The sequence below is a fragment of the Sinohyriopsis cumingii genome, chromosome 16 (genome assembly GCF_028554795.1).
Source record: "Sinohyriopsis cumingii isolate HCF-2022 chromosome 16, ASM2855479v2, whole genome shotgun sequence".
Classification (NCBI taxonomy): domain Eukaryota; kingdom Metazoa; phylum Mollusca; class Bivalvia; order Unionida; family Unionidae; genus Sinohyriopsis; species Sinohyriopsis cumingii.
In genome coordinates, this window is record NC_142976.1 from 8,898,193 (window position 1) to 8,916,497 (window position 18,305).

General features: G+C 35.0%; 1 protein-coding gene across 2 annotated transcripts in view; it reads right to left on the reverse strand.

Annotated features, from left to right (window-relative positions):
• The window catches only part of LOC149779907 (kelch-like protein 36), a 60,821-nt gene extending 43,798 nt beyond the window's left edge, over positions 1–17,023 (reverse strand). Inside the window, exon 1 of one of the 2 annotated variants that reach the window (XM_089936595.1) lies at positions 16,850–17,023. In XM_089936595.1, the coding sequence (XP_089792721.1) occupies positions 16,850–16,912 (63 nt within the window). In that variant the 5' untranslated portion in view covers positions 16,913–17,023. The remainder of the gene's footprint in view (positions 1–16,849) is intronic. The other variant, XM_089936597.1, reaches the window with a different exon arrangement.
• Between the last annotated feature and the right edge of the window lie 1,282 nt (positions 17,024–18,305).

Below are 18,305 nucleotides of genomic sequence, written 5' to 3' on the forward strand. Positions count from 1 at the left end.
TAAGTGTAAAGTATGAAGATAAGCGTAAACCAAGCGTAACATTAAAATTAGAGTGGCTTATTAAGGTTAAATAGACGAAGAATAGTGCATTGTGATTAGGGTAGACTAAGAGTAGCGTATAAGATTAAATAAGACTAAGGGAAGCGTTACGGTTAAATCAGGCAAAGAGTAGTGCTTGAAGATTAGAGTAGACGAGTAGTAGAGTATTACAATGAAAGCAAAATAGGAGTAGCTTATTAAGATTAGAGTAAATTAGGAGTAGCTTACTAATATTAGAGTAGACTAAATGTAGAGTATAAGATTAAATTAGGACTAGCATACTAATAGTAGAGTAGACTAAATGTAGAGTATTAAGATTAGAGTAAATTAGGAGTAGCCTACTAATAGTAGAGTAGACTAAATGTAGAGTATTAAGATTAGAGTAAATTAGGAGTAGCGTACTAATAGTAGAGTAGACTAAATGTAGAATATTAAGATTAGAGTAAATTAGGAGTAGCGTACTAATAGTAGAGCAGACTAAATGTAGAGTATTAAGATTAGAGTAAATTAGGAGTAGCGTACTAATAGTAGAGTAGACTAAATGTAGAGTATTAAGATTAGAGTAAATTAGGAGTAGCGTACTAATAGTAGACTAAATGTAGAGTATTAAGATTAGAGTAAATTAGGAGTAGCGTACTAATAGTAGAGTAGACTAAATGTAGAATATTAAGATTAGAGTAAATTAGGAGTAGCGTACTAATATTAGAGTAGACTACATGTAGAATATTAAGATTAGAGTAAATTAGGAGTAGCGTACTAATATCAGAGTAGACTACATGTAGAATATTAAGATTAGAGTAAATTAGGAGTAGGTTACTAATATTAGAGTAGACTAAATGTAGAGTTTTAAGATTAAATTAGGACTAGCGTACTAATAATAGAGTAGACTAAATATAGAGTATTAAGATTAGAGTAAATTAGGAGTAGGGTACTAATATTAGAGTAGACTAAATGTAGAGTATTAAGATTAGAGTAAATTAGGAGTAGGGTACTAATATTAGAGTAGACTAAATGTAGAGTATTAAGATTAGAGTAAATTAGGAGTAGCATGTAAATATTAAACTAAATTTAGAGTATTAAGGTTAGAGTAAATTAGGAGTAACGTATAATTGCAAATACAAAACGTATTCTACTCTGCAATAACGTTAGTTTCTGTTTTAATTTATTCAGTATCGAATGAGAGCTATGTGACAGGTGATACAAATTATGTAAAATCAATTATTGATAAACAAAAATAGATTGGAAATATGCTAAGCTCATTGTTAACACGTAAAAGCATTTCTTTAATAAAATATCGGAAATTAGGATATAGAAAAGAGAGCAATAAAAGTGGTGATCATCGTTAAGGCTGAGAGAGCGAGATCATTGGATGTTTGCTGTTACTCAGCTGCGATGTAGTATTAATATTCTAACATTCTGAATGCGTATTATTTTGAAGTGATTTGAATGAGCGAGCAACTAACAAACGTCATTGATCTAAGATTGTGCATATGTATTGATAATTCTTCACGTCAATCTTATCACATTCAAACAAACCATGTGTACATAATGATGTTTTTCATCTCATACACATTTATATTTCAACAAACTACGCGTACATATTGATGTTTTCCATCTTCCCCACTCATTAACATTCAAACTACGCGTGCATATTGATGTTTTCCATCTTCCACACTCAATAACATTCAAACTACTTGTAGATATTGACGTGTTTCATCTTCGAGATGCATTAGGATAACTGTGTTCTATAAATTTGATTATATTGCACGTTACCAGTTTAGCTAGACAATTGAAATTCCTCTATGGCATTTTCAATGCACCAGACATTAAATGAAATATTGGATATTTTGTACCGTAATGCATGACTCAAACCAGTCAAATTTAATGCTCTGAGATGCCAGATTTCGAAAGTACTTTAAAGTGTCAATGCCAAATACGTTTACGACTGCGAACACAATATTTGTTCATCAGTTTGATGCGATGAGACATAATTTACAACCAGTCTTGACAAGGTGCGAACAATCAGTAACTGAAGCAATCACAATATCTAAGCCTAGCATGCTATTAACTTCATTTACCAGTATCTTCCGTCGTAAAATTTTACTCAGCTCTAAATATTACTATTTTATAAAAATAAAAACAACACATTTTGACCAGTCTAAAGACTGTATTGTTAATTTTGAGTAAGATTTTGGAGTCTGGATTTATGTTTGCTTTTTAGTTTGTTATGTAAAGTTGTATTACGTAAAGACCGGATGTTGAAATGTGATTCTGCTCAACGTTGTTAAAACATACGGTAAATATATGAATACTGTCTCCTGACGATTTTATCCCTCGACTGCTTTACACATTTATTCTTCGCATCATCTGAGCCTTAACTGTTCTCCATACAGATAGTCCTGGTTAAAAATATACGTCCACGAGTTACTTGTTTCTTCAAAGTGTTAAGCATGAAACCAACAATGTCAATATTATTTAATAAAAAAGACACAAACAACTGAGGCAGTGTTCTCTATTAGCAGCATGCAGGAACACTGTTTTAAAACCATCAAGCATTTTTCCTTAGTGTTGTATTCTTTGTTTTAAATCATTAAAGTGTTTTCATCAGTGTTAACATTGTCATGGAAATACATGACTTGTACTTAGAACTTTTTCATCAATATATGAATGTGTTTATTGTAAAAAAATTTACACTGAGGAAACAGAATATGTAAATTCCTACGGTCTATGGTCAGACATAAATAGTTTATTGTATAAGAATTTTGTCATGTGAATAGAAGTCCAAATTTATCGCTTATTGAAATACGACGAATCACATAAACAGCCCATAATGAGTACATTATACCTGCAACGCCGTGCCAAGTACCGCTCTATTGTGCACTGGGAAATGCATAGTACCTTATCATGGCTTTAATTATGACGTCTGAATGCCTACTTAACCGTTTCGCAGTAATGATAACTCTTGATTCGAATGCTGAACCTTCAACATTAAGTGTTCTTTTTCTGCAATCATGATTGCACATAAAAAAGAAATGTCTTGTTTGAGGCAAGTCGCAAAGAATGCCCGAAAGAGGTTCCAGTCATTTCTGAGAGAGGGTTCTCTGTTCATTTACGGTTGTTTATGGTATTTAATGATGGTCATATTACAGTGAATCAGTCATTAATCGCGTAATTATTTAGAATGTCGTGCAACAATAAATTAAGCGTCAATACTTGAAACACAGTTGACTGTCATGTTACAGTAAATACAATTTAAACGCTGTAAATATGCTAGATAAACCCCTGAAATGGATTTACCATAAGTTTTGTCTATCGAGTTGTTCATTTTCTGTACTTCGTAAATTCTTTAAATCTTGTTGCTAATGAATCGTTGCCGTGTCGGATCCATATTCCTCGATTCGTTTGTGATCCCTATTTATAACTCGGTTCGTGAAAGTCATACGATTAACTCGCGTTATATATAGACGAGTCTTATGGTTGTTGTTGTTGTTGTATGGTTTAACGCCATTTTTCAGCACACGATAGGCTATACATGGCGGCCAGTATTAATGGTGGAGGAAGAACCCGGAAAAGACTGGAAAGAACCACCGACCCACGAGAAGCTACTGGCCAGCTTTCTCACATATTCACATTAGCCGAATCCAAGACTCGAACCCACGCAGACAGAGGTGAGATGGCAGTGATCCGTTACGGAGAGCGCTTTAGACCACTCGGCCTCTAGGGGCCCCCTAGTCTTATGGCAAGGCATGCTCCAAAAAGGCTTTCCTAATAATGCATATGGAGTGATGCTAAATTGCATTAATAATGGTGCCTATCAGCCACGATCTGGTGAAAACAAAATTAACCCAATTAATCGGATCCACCACCAAACCTGCGGTACAAGAGGGCAGCGGTATAACGAAATGTTTTCAGTGCGGGACCACGGTAAAATTCGAATTACATTGATCCATGAAAAACATTTGGACAATATTTACATGAATTTTCAATTTATTCTGTCAACGATCACAGCTCATGTTTCCAGTATGATCTGAGTTCATAGTTGAATTGAATTCCTCAATGCAGGATGTTCATACGTAGTGAAATGATAACTCATTTTAGACTGATAAAGTTGCTGTAGACTAATCTGATTCCAAGAAATGCATCTCAAAATCCAACGAGGGACTATATAATTATTTTTGTAAGTCTCGTTTAATCTTAGGACCATGTAGATATTTTATTCTTAACCTATTCACATTTGTATCATTGGACAGGCTATTTTAAGTATGCAGTTCGGACGCTGTCTATTGCCATTACCTCCGCGTCCTAGAACACTGTTCCTTGCAGGTTGACATGTTTTAAAATTTTAAATTTACACTGAAGTTTTGGTGTACATCAAACATTTCACGCTCTAGGAGAACTTCTCGAATCAATGTTTCTCTTTCTTAAAGCTGCATCAGTATTTATCATACGACATTTTCACTTCAACCTTTTTTGGTTCAGAAATGTGAATAAATTGAGTTTCGAACGCAAAGTTTTTATTCTGAGTGTGAGATATTCCTACCCAACACCACTGTTGGTCCCAACAACTTCAGTGCACTCGAAATTAGCTGATGGACTTAGACACCATCAGGAAGTACTGCACTGTCACCTTCTCACCATTTTCAACAAGAGAATTTTATATTTACATGTCACAATTGAATGTGGTTCAGAGGAATACGATTTCAGACAGCGCGTTAGAAAAATATTTTGGACACCAGTCTTCTTAATAACTGCGTCGCTTAGAAACTGACATATTTGGGATGTATTCAGCAGTTCCAGAGGGTTGAATCCAGTCGTCTAAATAAAGCATTGACGACCATTTAAAATATTAGGGTATAACACGTATAGAGAACCAGCTTAGACGTATAATAAACATTATTACTGTTTATTTCTAGTCTTAGACAGGTTACAGAGAGAAGCGAAAGTCGACCGGATAGTTCAAAAAAAAAAGAAATAGCTTATCTTTAAGTTTCAAAATGATTATTAATATTCCTAGTTTTAAAACAGTTGTCCATTTTTTATTTAGATCGTTGCACGCAAGGGATCTCATACTTGCGTGAGCGTGGCTTGATTGTCCATGTTTTCCCCAATTTCAAAGGAACCCAAGAAAACAGTCGTTCCCAACTGAAAGCTTCTTAAACGTGCAAATGCTGCAGTAATTTGTCTCTAATAACTTAATGACCACACAACTCTAATATCCTACTTGAATGGATTTTATCTTTTTTCTTTCTTCATATTTGTATGATTTATTGGTAATCCTTTTTGAGTCGTACTTCGCACCATTTATTATAAAACACGACTCAGACACCTAATACAAAGAATTATTCCTATCCCAAATTACTGAACATGTATACCTACTAATATCCAGAGAATTCACTATCTTAAAAAATATGGGGTGGATCCTTTTTACGAAACTAACAAGTGATGTCACAAAGTCTCGTTCATACTGTACATTATGACAATTGCTTCTACAAATTGGCTAATTACTGGGTTTGAGAATATTTTCCCAATATCGACTCCCCATAATTAACAAAATAGTCACTAAACTCGAACAAATATCTAAACGGACACAAAATCAGGAATATCACACATTCTAGGTTCATTGCAATACAATTGTATGTCTCCTTGCTTCAAAATAGGTATCCTCTTGTCAAAACACGTTTATATATTGCATCTTATCTTATGAGCAACTGTTCCGGCCGAATCATACCAAAGACTTACAAAAATGGTACTAACAGCTGCCTCGCTTGTCGCTCAGCATTAAGAGGTTAGTGTTAGGACTGGTCGGCCTGGTGTCAGGATAATGTGACTGGGTGGGACATCATGCTACATGTCTGCGACATGATGCCCGAGTGCTAGGTATCACTTTAAACTGCAGATATCGCAGCGATACGGCTGAATTTAAAAAAAAAAAAAAATACGTTAAAAATCCAATTCACACACATAAACACACACACACACACACACACACACACGCGCGCGCGCGCGCACGCACGCACACGCACACACACGAGCAACTGTTGAATATCCTTCTTTGAAAACTCTTTAACAACATTGGTGTAGGTCCCTGCTTAACAGCGATTGTCTTTCTTCTGATTTTGAAATTAAATGTTATATCTTTATCTGAAACCAGATCTACTTAATATTTAGAAACAGTGGTCATGACTGGGTTACATGGAGTACATACAAGTACGCGTAACACGAAAAATTTGTATTTAGGTTTATTCTAAATAATAATTTTACACAACATTGCAATAATGGCATGGTATCATTCATACTACAAGTGTGTGGGTGTGTGGGTGTTTTTTGTATTTGTAACGTAGCTTTAAACATTTTTCAATCATATCGCTACGATGTCTGCATTGTGGCAGTTTATAGTGATGTCTAGCACTGGGGCATCATGCCACATACATGTAACATGATGTCCCACCCAGTCACATCATCCTGACACCAGACCGACCAGCCCTAACATTAACCTCTTAATGCTGAGCTGTTAGTACCATTATTATAAGTCTCTGGTATGACTTGGCCGGGGTTCAAACGCACGACCTCCCGCATTCGAGGCGGACGCTTTAACCACTAGGATAATGGAGCGGCATACTATGTGTATATTCTTATAATATTTGCCATTCTGCTAGTTTTAAATTGTTTCCTGTTTCATAGTTTAAAATAAAAACAATATAAGACCAGACGTTTATGTAAATTTCTATACTTGTTTTAAATTCTTTCATTTAACCTCTATGTCTCCATGATTTAAAATAGTTTTTCTATAAAACTACATCACTAAAACAATATCCGGTGCAAAACCCATACACAGTTATCTGTCCCCAAGTATGTTCACAGTTAATTATCACCATAAATAGTCTTCTGTCTTCAACTATTTACATAGTTAATTTTCCCAATAAGCAGTCGCCTGTCCTCAACTATTTACATAGTTAATTATCCCTAATTATTTACACACTTAATCATCCCCAAATATTTACACACTTAATTATCCCTAATTATATACACACTTAATTATCCCTAAATATTTTAGAGTTAATTACCTGCAAGTATTAAAGATCTGTCATTTTTTCTGGTTTAAATCTATTGTCCATATATTTTGTTTTAAATATTGAGTGTTCACTCGTTTAGAAACTGATATGTAAGTCTAGTTTAAACACAACTGTTTATCTTCTATTTTCAAAACCTCACTGTGTTTTCTATATTACATTCACAGAATGCATATCTCCTACTTTCAAAACCTCACTGTGTTTTCTATATTACATTCACAGAATGCATATCTCCTACTTTCAAAACCCCACTGTGTTTTTTTTTATATTACATTCACAGAATGCATAACCCCTACTTTCAAAACAACACTGTGTTTTCTATACTGCTATCTCAGAATGCCAGTCTCTGACTTTTAAAATCTCACTATGTTGTCTATATTACATTCGCGGAAGTTTTCTCTTTTTCCTGGTTGAAATGCATTTTTTCTTTATTAGATTAGTACGACTATGCCCAAATTCATAAGCGTTTGTCAATATTTTAATTTAAGGACAGTTCATCATCATCATCATCAGTCCCGTAGTCTGGAAGACCGTTGGGGCACCGCACAAGAAATAACAACCAGGTCCGCCATTCCTCTCGATTTTCCGTCTTTCTCAGTGAGTCGTTCAGTGCCAAGCCTGTCCACTCTCGAATGTTATCTTCCCACCTCTTTCTTTGCCTGCCTCTCTTTCTTCTTCCGTGTACAGTGCCTTGTAGGATTGTCTTAGCAAGTCCTGATGATCGTGAGACATGCCCATACCACTGAGTTTCCGTTTTTTCACTATGCTCAGGAGGTCATCGTGAGGCCCAATGTCCTGTCTCATCTTTGCCGTATTTCTTCATTGGTGATATGATCTTTGTATGCGACGCCGAGGATCTTTCGGAAACATCACATCTCTTTACACTGTATCCTTTTCTCCAAGTCCGCTGTTATGGTCCATGATTCGCAGGCATAGAGAAATATGGAGATCACTGGTGTCTAGGGCAGCTGTAACCTGGCGGAGCCCAAAACTCTCCAGGCCTGACCACAGCCGATTTCCTCCAACTTGATGGCTCGCCTTGGTCACGAACAAGGACAGTTAGCTCCAGACAAAGACACACCTTCACTCACCTAATTTTAAAACATATGTTGTTCTATCATTCTTATTTAAGAATAGATGTATATCTCTAAATATGTTAATTAGATGTTCGTCTGCAAATTCAACCATTTCATGCTCGAGACTCTTGAATAGGCAGATGATGGCGACTATTTTCTAAGAAGGGTTTGCTTCCTCCTACAGAGAAAGTTTTCTTCGTGTTTAAAACAATATCTTAACGTTTCATACTTAAAGGGCTCGTTGATTTTGTTTGTTTAAAAAATTATTGAAAAGCAGTGTCTACACATTTCGTAAGACACTAACTTGCGTTCATTTCTTAATTGAAGAACAGTTGACCATCTCTACAGTTAAAATGCTCTCTGTCTCCATGTTTTATACCGTTTTCTATTTCTTTATTTAAGGAAAACATTTGTCCATGCAATAACTATTAACAATTGTCTACCTGCAAGTGTGAAAATTAATGTCAATCTGATATTGCAAAACAATTGTCTAACACCAGGTGTGAACAAAAGTACTAAATCTTAACCACGAGCCCATAGTAAGAAATGTTTTTCTATGCTGTGTAATGCAAATACAACTCTGCCTTCGGATTTAAGACAGTCTTATAATGTACTGTTTGGTCAGGGTCTAGGGTGTCCGTCCTATCACCCGAAATTCTCTCAGCCTTCCCAGTTTTGTGTGCATACCTGTCTGTACTGTACGGGGCCAGAGACAGGGAGCTAACTCTGTGAAATTTTGTTACCACGCAACACAAGCATTGACCATGACATGGAGAGAGGAGTATCACTCGCATTCATTTTAATTCAAACAGCGCAGACCATTCTGTATAGTATAACCACGCTCTTCACAAACAATGTAGTCAGTACCTCTCTGCAACCGGTTGCAAACTGAACTAATTGCAAATCAGACGAAGCATTTTTCCAAAATGCTGTTCTGCAAACTACAGTGACCATTCTGTAAGATATACTGGATTTGTCAAAATTCTATCGAAAAGATGCCACTCCTTCAACATTTATGGTATTGATTATAAAACATTTTCTATCATGATTATGAAATTGTCTTTGTTGATGACGTTGCCTCTCTCTTTCAACATTTAGCACGTTTAGATTATAAAATTATCCAATGACTCTACAGTGTATTTGGCTATAGTGAGTAAGTAATGAAGGTGGGCAGAAAAGGTCCCCAAAACGTGACGGTGTTGTAGGTGTAATACAATATTAATTGTCGAAGTTTTCGGCAAAATTAATTCTTTGAATTTTGCCATGTAGCAGTTTCAGGCTCACAAAAGCGCGAAGAAAACAAAATAAGTTGTCTCGAATTCTTAAGAATCACAAACATGGATCTATCGGACTACAATGCGCCGGGAAATCTGGTTCTGTGTTGTTCTTATTAAGGCAACTGATATACATGAGTAAGTAAAACTACTGTATCAATAAAGAACTAGACCTACATACAACATAAAACGTGACGTTCTATTCCAAACGACTATATAGTATTGATTAGTTATTTTACGTCCAAAGTATTTTTCATGTAATAATTAACTAATTAAATATTTATACCGTACAAATGAAATGACTGAATCTAAAATGTAACAGGCCAGTACAAAAGCTATGAGTTATGATGCATATTAAAGTATAATATCAATGAGTGGCGGAGTGGGTGGGGGTTTACGTGGGGTTTTTGTGGTGAATCGATTTTCTTCCTAATACCTCTAACTCTTTATTATATAGGCTCATACAATGAATAAAAAGTTCAATAAAACATAAATTATTACAGCTGTTTTGTTCATGTTTAAAAACCATTTTCTCCTTTTTATCTATATGCGAATCGACCTCCTAAAAATCAATTAATCTGATGATCCTAATTCTTACTGGACGACCATTCTGTAATGAAAATTACTGAATTATATCCAGAAACGATGCAGATGTGTGATTTTTGTTTTTAGTAATGTTTTGTCAATTCTAGCTCTCCATAATAACAATATCAGTGTGAAGATATCCAATAGTCAAATTTATGAAGATTATTCAATAAGTTGACGGTGATTTAGAATACATTCTACTTGTGCCTAGCATCGTGCTGAATGGAAAGTATATATCTATCATAGATCTGTGTTACTTTATTGATTTAAAACTGAAATAAAAGTACGTATCTATCATACCTGTCCATTTCTTTATTGGTTTAAAAATGAATGGAAAGTACGAATCTATCATACCTGTTTATTGACAGTACGTATTTATCATACTTGTATATTGAAAGTATTTGTCTATCATATCTGTCTATTGACAGTACGAATTTATCATACATGTATATTGTTTTATTGTTATTAAACTGAACGGAAAGTACATATCTATCATATCTGTATGTTACTTTGTTGATGTAAAACTGACCGGAAGGTACATTTCTATCATACCTGTCTATTGATTTATTGACTTCTAACTGAATGGAAAGAAATTATCTCTCATGCCTGTCTAATAAGTAAGTATCAATGTTACCTGTCTATTCCTTTATTCATTTTAAATTGAAAGTATTTGATTGGAGGATTTCCAGTGTTTCGTGCGTTGCGTATTTCTTGAGTACACGGATCCCTAATGTCACAAAGTACATAACATACGAGTATGTACAATTTGTTTTTCAATCTCAAAGTCAAATAAATCAAACATTCATTCCTAATACATGTTGATATATATCATGCAGGTCAATCCTTCAAAGAAGTATGTACTGTACCAATTACAGTTTTGGCTGATTTCTTATTATGAGAGTTTCCTTTTGAATTCTGGAAGTATTATGAACGTTTGGATATTAAAAGCTTACAAAAATCGATTCGTTGATTGGGGTTAATAATTACAATTTGTTTCAGTTAATGGCATGTATAATATTTATTGTAATTAAAACACATTATTCATTAGTTATAAATATCGTAATGAAACTTATAACTTAATAATAATAGATACAGTTGTCACAGTCAGCAGCCTTGCCTAAATTCTGAACTTAACACCCAACCATAAAAAAAAACACGAAAACAAGAAGAAAAAGAAAACGCAAAGAAAACTGACGAAAATGAAATAAAATGAATGAACACGAATTCCGTAGAATGATACATCTCATCGTTTTCGCTGTGGAATAATACAAGCACATCGTGAAGTCGATACAGCAAGAAAGTATGTTTTTGTGACCTGTGTTTGCATGTGGTACCTAGTGTCCTACAAAGAAGGAAATACCCATCATGCGGCAGGACTGTACGAAGAACAACGTCTACGGAAGTTAGCTAATTGTAAAATATATAAAGTAATAACTAAAGCGTAAATTTTGTGTGACACGCAAGGGTTTAACAATACCTAACTGTCGAGCGAATCAAACGATGTCGAACACACGGCTGCAATCGGCTTGAAGCTGATGTTTCCCCTATTGCCAAGAACCTCAAGACAACAGTCGACGTCATTTGAAAGGTCCTTAACGTGCTAATAATGCAGCTAATTTTCCTGTAATTAAATAACGAACACACATTCAGGAAACCCTCATTTCAAACTTGCATAGTTTTTCTTACTTCACATTCCTATGATTTATTAGTACGCTTTTCAAAGTTGTCAATCGGTGTTTCGTGCCACGTATTATTGAACAGGACCCAAACTCAAACTACACAGAATTATTCCTATCTCAAATTACTCAGCGTATGTGCTTGAAAATAACCCGATAATTCCTTATATCAAGAAACGATGGATAATACATTTTCGAAACTAATCCATGCAACAATCAAGTCTCATTAGTGATGTGCATTATAAACAAAGCTCTTAATAATTGGCTAATAACTCGGTTTGAGAAATATCGTCCCAACAGTGATTCAACATATTCAAACAAATAAACATAATTTTTTTTTTACCAGAGCTATAAACGGAAATGTTTAATACATATCACGTTATGCTTGTTACAGTAGGTTAGTGTGACTTACACCGTAGCAGATTGTACTTTCAAGATGGATTCAGACATCGAATGTTACAACTGTGCATATAACAGTGTCAGACAAAAGGGTCACACGTACAAACTTAATGTAATCACTAGAGTGTAAAAACGGGGTCACTGCGACCTACTTTTGCCAATAATTAGTAATACCATCCAAGATAAAGAAATTTTATTTGATACATTTTAGGATACTTTTTCCGTTCAGTTTTACATAACCATTAATTAACCTACCCATCTACAAGATGCATTAAGCAGACTCCGTTGTCCGCTCATAACTTAGCTACAGAGAAAGGACGACATGATGCCTTTCCCCCTAATCAAAGCATAGGCACTTTTTTTTAGAATGCCTTATTATGCATATCATAGAAACAGATTCATACCAGAAATATTTTGCAAAAGAAAGAAATCTTCTATTCACTAATGATGTGGAAAGAAACATGTCACAATATTTCAACTTGCTCAATACATCATTTCAGGGGGCCCCGATTGGCCGAGTGGTCTAAAGCGCTCTCCGTCACGGATCACTGCCATCTCACCTCTGTCTGCGTGGGTTCGAGTCTCGGGCTCGGCCAGTGTGGATATGTGAGAAAGCTTGCCGGTAGCTTCTCGTGGGTCGGTGGTTCTTTCCGGGGTTTTCCCGGGTTCTTCCTCCACCATTAATACTGGCCGCCATGTATAGCCTATCCTGTGCTGAAAAATGGCGTTAAACCCTATAACAACAACAACAACAACAACAACATCATTTCAGCATTGCACAGAAGAGATCAAATGCACATGTAACCATATATTTCTATAATTTTTATTTCCTGTTTCACCTGTGTTAAATCAGTTTGGAATATGGCGCTCTACATCATTATAAGTATATTGTGTAACTGTAATAATAGTATGGGTTTATGGCCTACATTACCAATACATTATTAACCGCTCGGATGGCCTAGTGGTTAGAGGGAGGTTGCTGGTTTAACTCCGGCCGATTCATACCAATCAAAATGGTAATAACAACTGCATCGCTTGGCGCTGAGCATTAAGATGTTAGTGTTAGGACCGGTCGGCCTGGTGTCAGGATAATATGACTGGATGGGGTATCGTGCTATATGTCTGCGGTATGATGATCCAGTGCTAGATATCACTAAAAACTGCCACACTGCAGACATCGTAGCGATATGACTGACCATTTTTTTAAAGCTACGTTGAGGTCAACGGTAACACACACACACACACACACACACACACACAGAAACTATTGTCATTATCATTGGCATAAACATGTCCATCAACTTACATTATCGCACATGCAACATTTCCAAATAACCAGAGCTAAATGCAAAATACAAGACCTTAAATGTAACATTTATTTAAGGAGACCGTCGGAAAAGTGATCTGCATATGTCGCCAGATCTTTGCAGATGAAACAATAATTACAAAAATGAACGAAGTTAGTGATTAAAAAGTACAGTAAATAATATATGGCACTAAATATTCAAACATACTTTTAATTGTTGAAAATTCGTAATTAAAACAAATTAGAAAATTAATAACCTGAGCTAAATACAAGACCTTCAATTTAACGCTTACTTCAAGGAGACCGTCGGAAACGTGATCTATATATGTCGCCAGTTCTTTGCAGATGAAACAAAAATGACAAAAATGACCCGTTAATGATTAAAAGTATAGCAAATAATCTATTAATCTATGGCACGAAATATTCAAACATACTTTTAATTGTTGAAAATTAGTACAAATTAATCATCAATATATTTGAACAAAGAGAATTAAAATGGTTTTCATGTTTTTAGTATTATTACTACACTTATATTTACAATCAGGAAAAACGTGTAAAGCGGTTAAACTATGGGACTTGTGGGACTTGTACAATCCATCACTGACAGAAACTGTGTGCACGCAACAGTGACCGACAAAAGGTGTTCTAGAAACGATCGATTTTCCATGCAAAATTATTTTCAATCTCACGCCCCATCCCCAGTAATAACTGACGGATTTTATTTTGAAATAAAGCAAATTACCTTATTAATTTATTAAGATTTTATATGCTTCACAATTTATACCATCGGCAGTAAAAGTATACGGTTTATTTGTGCCTCCATTTTCTGCAATAATACTAGTATGTCCCGTTGAGATCATTTCTCGTTTTCACTCATTAAGAATGCCATAGTTACCGTTGAGGAACCACATTATAACGCACGTATTTTGGCAAGAAAATCAAAATTGCATTAAGAGATCGAGAGACGTACAGGCCAGTGACTTAAAAAAACTTGATTTAAAGATATTTGGTGGTCTATCGCATCTAATATAGTTCTCGAAGTGTAACAACGTTCAAAAGTATCTCATGAAGTGTCCAAAGCATTCGAGCTGTCGTATCTAATGTATTTCACTGTGTCAGAATTGTTAAAACTACAGTATCTAATGTATATCATGAAGTTTATAAAGCATTCAAACTGCCGTATCTAATGTATCTCATGAAGTTTATAAAGCATTCAAACTGCCGTATCTAATGTATCTCATGAAGTTTATAAAGCATTCAAAATACCGTATCTAATGTATCTCATGAAGTTTATAAAGCATTCAAAATACCGTATCTAATGTATCTCATGAAGTTTATAAAGCATTCAAAATACCGTATCTAATGTATCTCATGAAGTGAATAAAGCATTCAAACTGCCGTATCTAATGTATCTCATGAAGTGTATAAAGCATTCAAACTGCCGTATATAATGTATCTCACGAGGTTTATAAAGTATTCAACATACCTTATGTAATGTATCTCATGAAGTCAATAAAGCAATCAAACTGGCATATTTAATGTATCTCATGAAATTTATAAAGCATTCAAAATACCGTATGTAATGTATCTCATGAAGTGAATAAAGCATTCAAACTGGCATATCTAATGTATCTCATGAAGTGAATAAAGCATTCAAACTGCCATATCTAATGTATCTCATGAAGTGTATAAAGCATTCAAACTGGCATATCTAATGTATCTCATGAAGTGTATAAAGCATTCAAACTACCGTATCTAATGTATCTCATGAAGTGAATAAAGCATTCAAAATACCGTATATAATGTATCTCATGAAGTGAATAAAGCATTAAAACTGGAATATATAATGTATCTCATGAAGTTTATAAAGCATTCAAACTGCCTTATCTAATGTATCTCATGAAGTTTATAAAGCATTCAAAATACCGTATCTAATGTATCTCATGAAGTGTATAAAGCATTCAAACTACCGTATCTAATGTATTTCATAAGTGACAACATTATTCAAACTTCCGTATCTAATGTATTTCATGAATTGTCAAAAGCATTTTACTGCCTTATCTACTGCATCTCACAAAGTGTCAAAAGTGTTCAGACTGCCCCATGGTATAATGCTAGCTGTACTGCCAACAATGAAAACGGCATCGCGGAAAATCAGAAGCGATTTGAAACAAGATATAGACCTGATAATAGAGGAGAGAATCCTTTGGGATTCCAAAACAAATGACAGTTGTTGTGGCAACAATTACAAGACACAACTAGATAGTAAACCAGGACGACATGAAATATGCCCATACATTTTTAAAACTCTGGAAAACATTAATCTAAGTTTATTCAGTCCATGATGTTCAAACAAAAATATATTTATGTTTATGATTCATGTAATGATCCACGTATTTATGAACCTACGTATGTACCTATGTACCTACCTACCTAGATTATTACAATGAAATCCTACATATAGTTTCAGACGTTTTGTTTTAATCTTGTAATGAATGCTGGAATAATTGTGCTCAAATACCATGTTGTTGTTATTGTTGCTATTACTGCTGTTGTTTCTGTTTCTGTTGTTGTTTTAGAGAGTTAGACATGAGGCAAATATGTGCATAGCGTGAACATTGCATAGACTATACTACTTCCTGCCCACGATTTAAAAAAAAAAATTAGAAGAAATTTAAAATGGCCATGTAACCGAATTTCGCTCTGATACCTATGTTCGGATGCAAGTAACACTAACGTTTGCAAAGCAGAGCATAAAGGTTCATTAGATTGTGAAGTAACAAGACGTTTGTTTCTGATTAACCCAGAATAAAGGAGTTTCTAAATATTTTCAGTAACTTATTTTCTTCTGGCAGTTACCTATTATCCCCAGTGTAAACCACGTTTCAAAATAGCCCAAGTATCCTCAACGAATATGTGCTTTGACGAAACTAACACAATATAAGTGACAGTTTTGTTTTCATTTTATATTACGAAAGAGTGTTTGGTTGAAAATGGAAATGCATAATTATCTAAAGAGAGTTGCCATATTGATACGCTTAAAAGACGAGGCCAACTGCAAGCAACATAGATCCTGATCTGCCGCAGCATAATGTGCCCGCAGTTCATGGTCTATGTTATTTGATCTATTGACTACTCCTAACAAGCTGCACAAAGATATGCCTGCGCATTATGCGCCGGCAGAGCTGGGTCTGTGCAGTTTGCAATTGGTCTCATCTTAGAGGCGAGTATATACGTTACCTGAACGGTGACACAAATCACATGACTTGTTAAATATTTAGTAGTGAAATCAGGTGTTGTTATAGAAGCTGTTGGAATACGTTCAGGGCAAACGAAGTTGTTAGAGTAAAAGTTGTTATTGGGCTTTGGTGTGTGTGTGTGTGTGTGTGTGAGAGAGAGAGAGAGAGAGAGAGAGAGAGCTTACCTTCAGATTCCAGCCAAGAATTACATGTACGTTATCAATACCTGCCAAACAGTCATACGGCATAAAGATCCAACATTCCCGATAGGTTGAGCCGTATGATTTGTAAGTGACACATTGAGCATCTGTCAAACGTTAGTAGTTTTTGGACTGCGCAAACATATTGGAGACTGTTTACATCAATGCTGTCATATTCAAGCAAACTACATGTGCATATTAATGATTCCCAGACGCATTAGGTTGAGTATGTTCAATACTATTGCGTCTATTGATACTCGCCAGTTAGATCACGCAAGCACTTCTATTGCTCTTTCATTCCATCTGCCATTAAATGAAGTCTTTCCTAAAGATTGTTTTGTTGGGGTTTTTTTTGTGTCTTTTTTTACCGTAGTACATGCCTCAAAACATGTCAAAAAGTCTAAGGCTTTTTGTTGCCATATTGAAAATGTATTCCGGGGCGTTACTGTTAAAAACATCCACGACTGTGAACCCAATATTTTCTCATATCTAGATGCGATGACAATAATTTACAACCAAAATTTACATGATTCCAACAATCACTGCTGAAGCAATTATAATATCGAAACTTAGCAGGCAACTGAAATTCGTTTATTAGGTACTAAAATGTTACAGTTTAATCGTGATAATGACAGGACACTGTACAAACACCTGGTGAATGCGTGCCGATGGTCTGTTTGTGTTTTTAATGCTTTAAAGTTTAGGCATTGATTGTTGGCACAGTTTCAAATTTGGATGTTTTCCATACAAATATTCCTGGTTTAAAAAATAATTCCATGAGTTATTTTTTCTCACAAATTTATAACATTAAGAATTATATTGGCATCATGGTTAAAATGTGAGATATTGTTCCCTAGCAACACAATGCAGAAGCATTTCCTCTACACTCACCAATAAAGGGTATAGTATTTATTCCGCAGTACCGTGATATTTCCATACACTCATTGGATCAATAGATTTTTCGTCAGTGTCAAAATTTTCATGTAAATACATTTATTGTACTTGGAACCTTTTTTTTTTTTATTAATACTAGAATCAACTGTTCATTTTAACGACATTTACGCTGAGGAAATAGAACATGGAAATTCTCATAGCATATAGTCAGAGACAAATAATTTACTGGATGAGAATAATGGCATATATACAAGGGACCAAATAAAGCAATTTGAAACGACGGACTGGTTATTGTAATAAGATAGTTCAAATACACAACCCGTACTAAGTGCCTTGTACGCATCGCTTATTGATAGGTGCACTGGGAAATACAAATATAATGCCGGATCTGATATTTAAAAAAACGCACAAGCCTGATAAAGTTTATATCTGTTTTGAGAGAGGTGGCTCTATTCTTTTACTGCTATTCATGGTGGCCAAAGATGGTCATATTACGGCAATAATATTGTCAGCATTCAGCATGTCGCGTAACAGTAAACTAAACGTC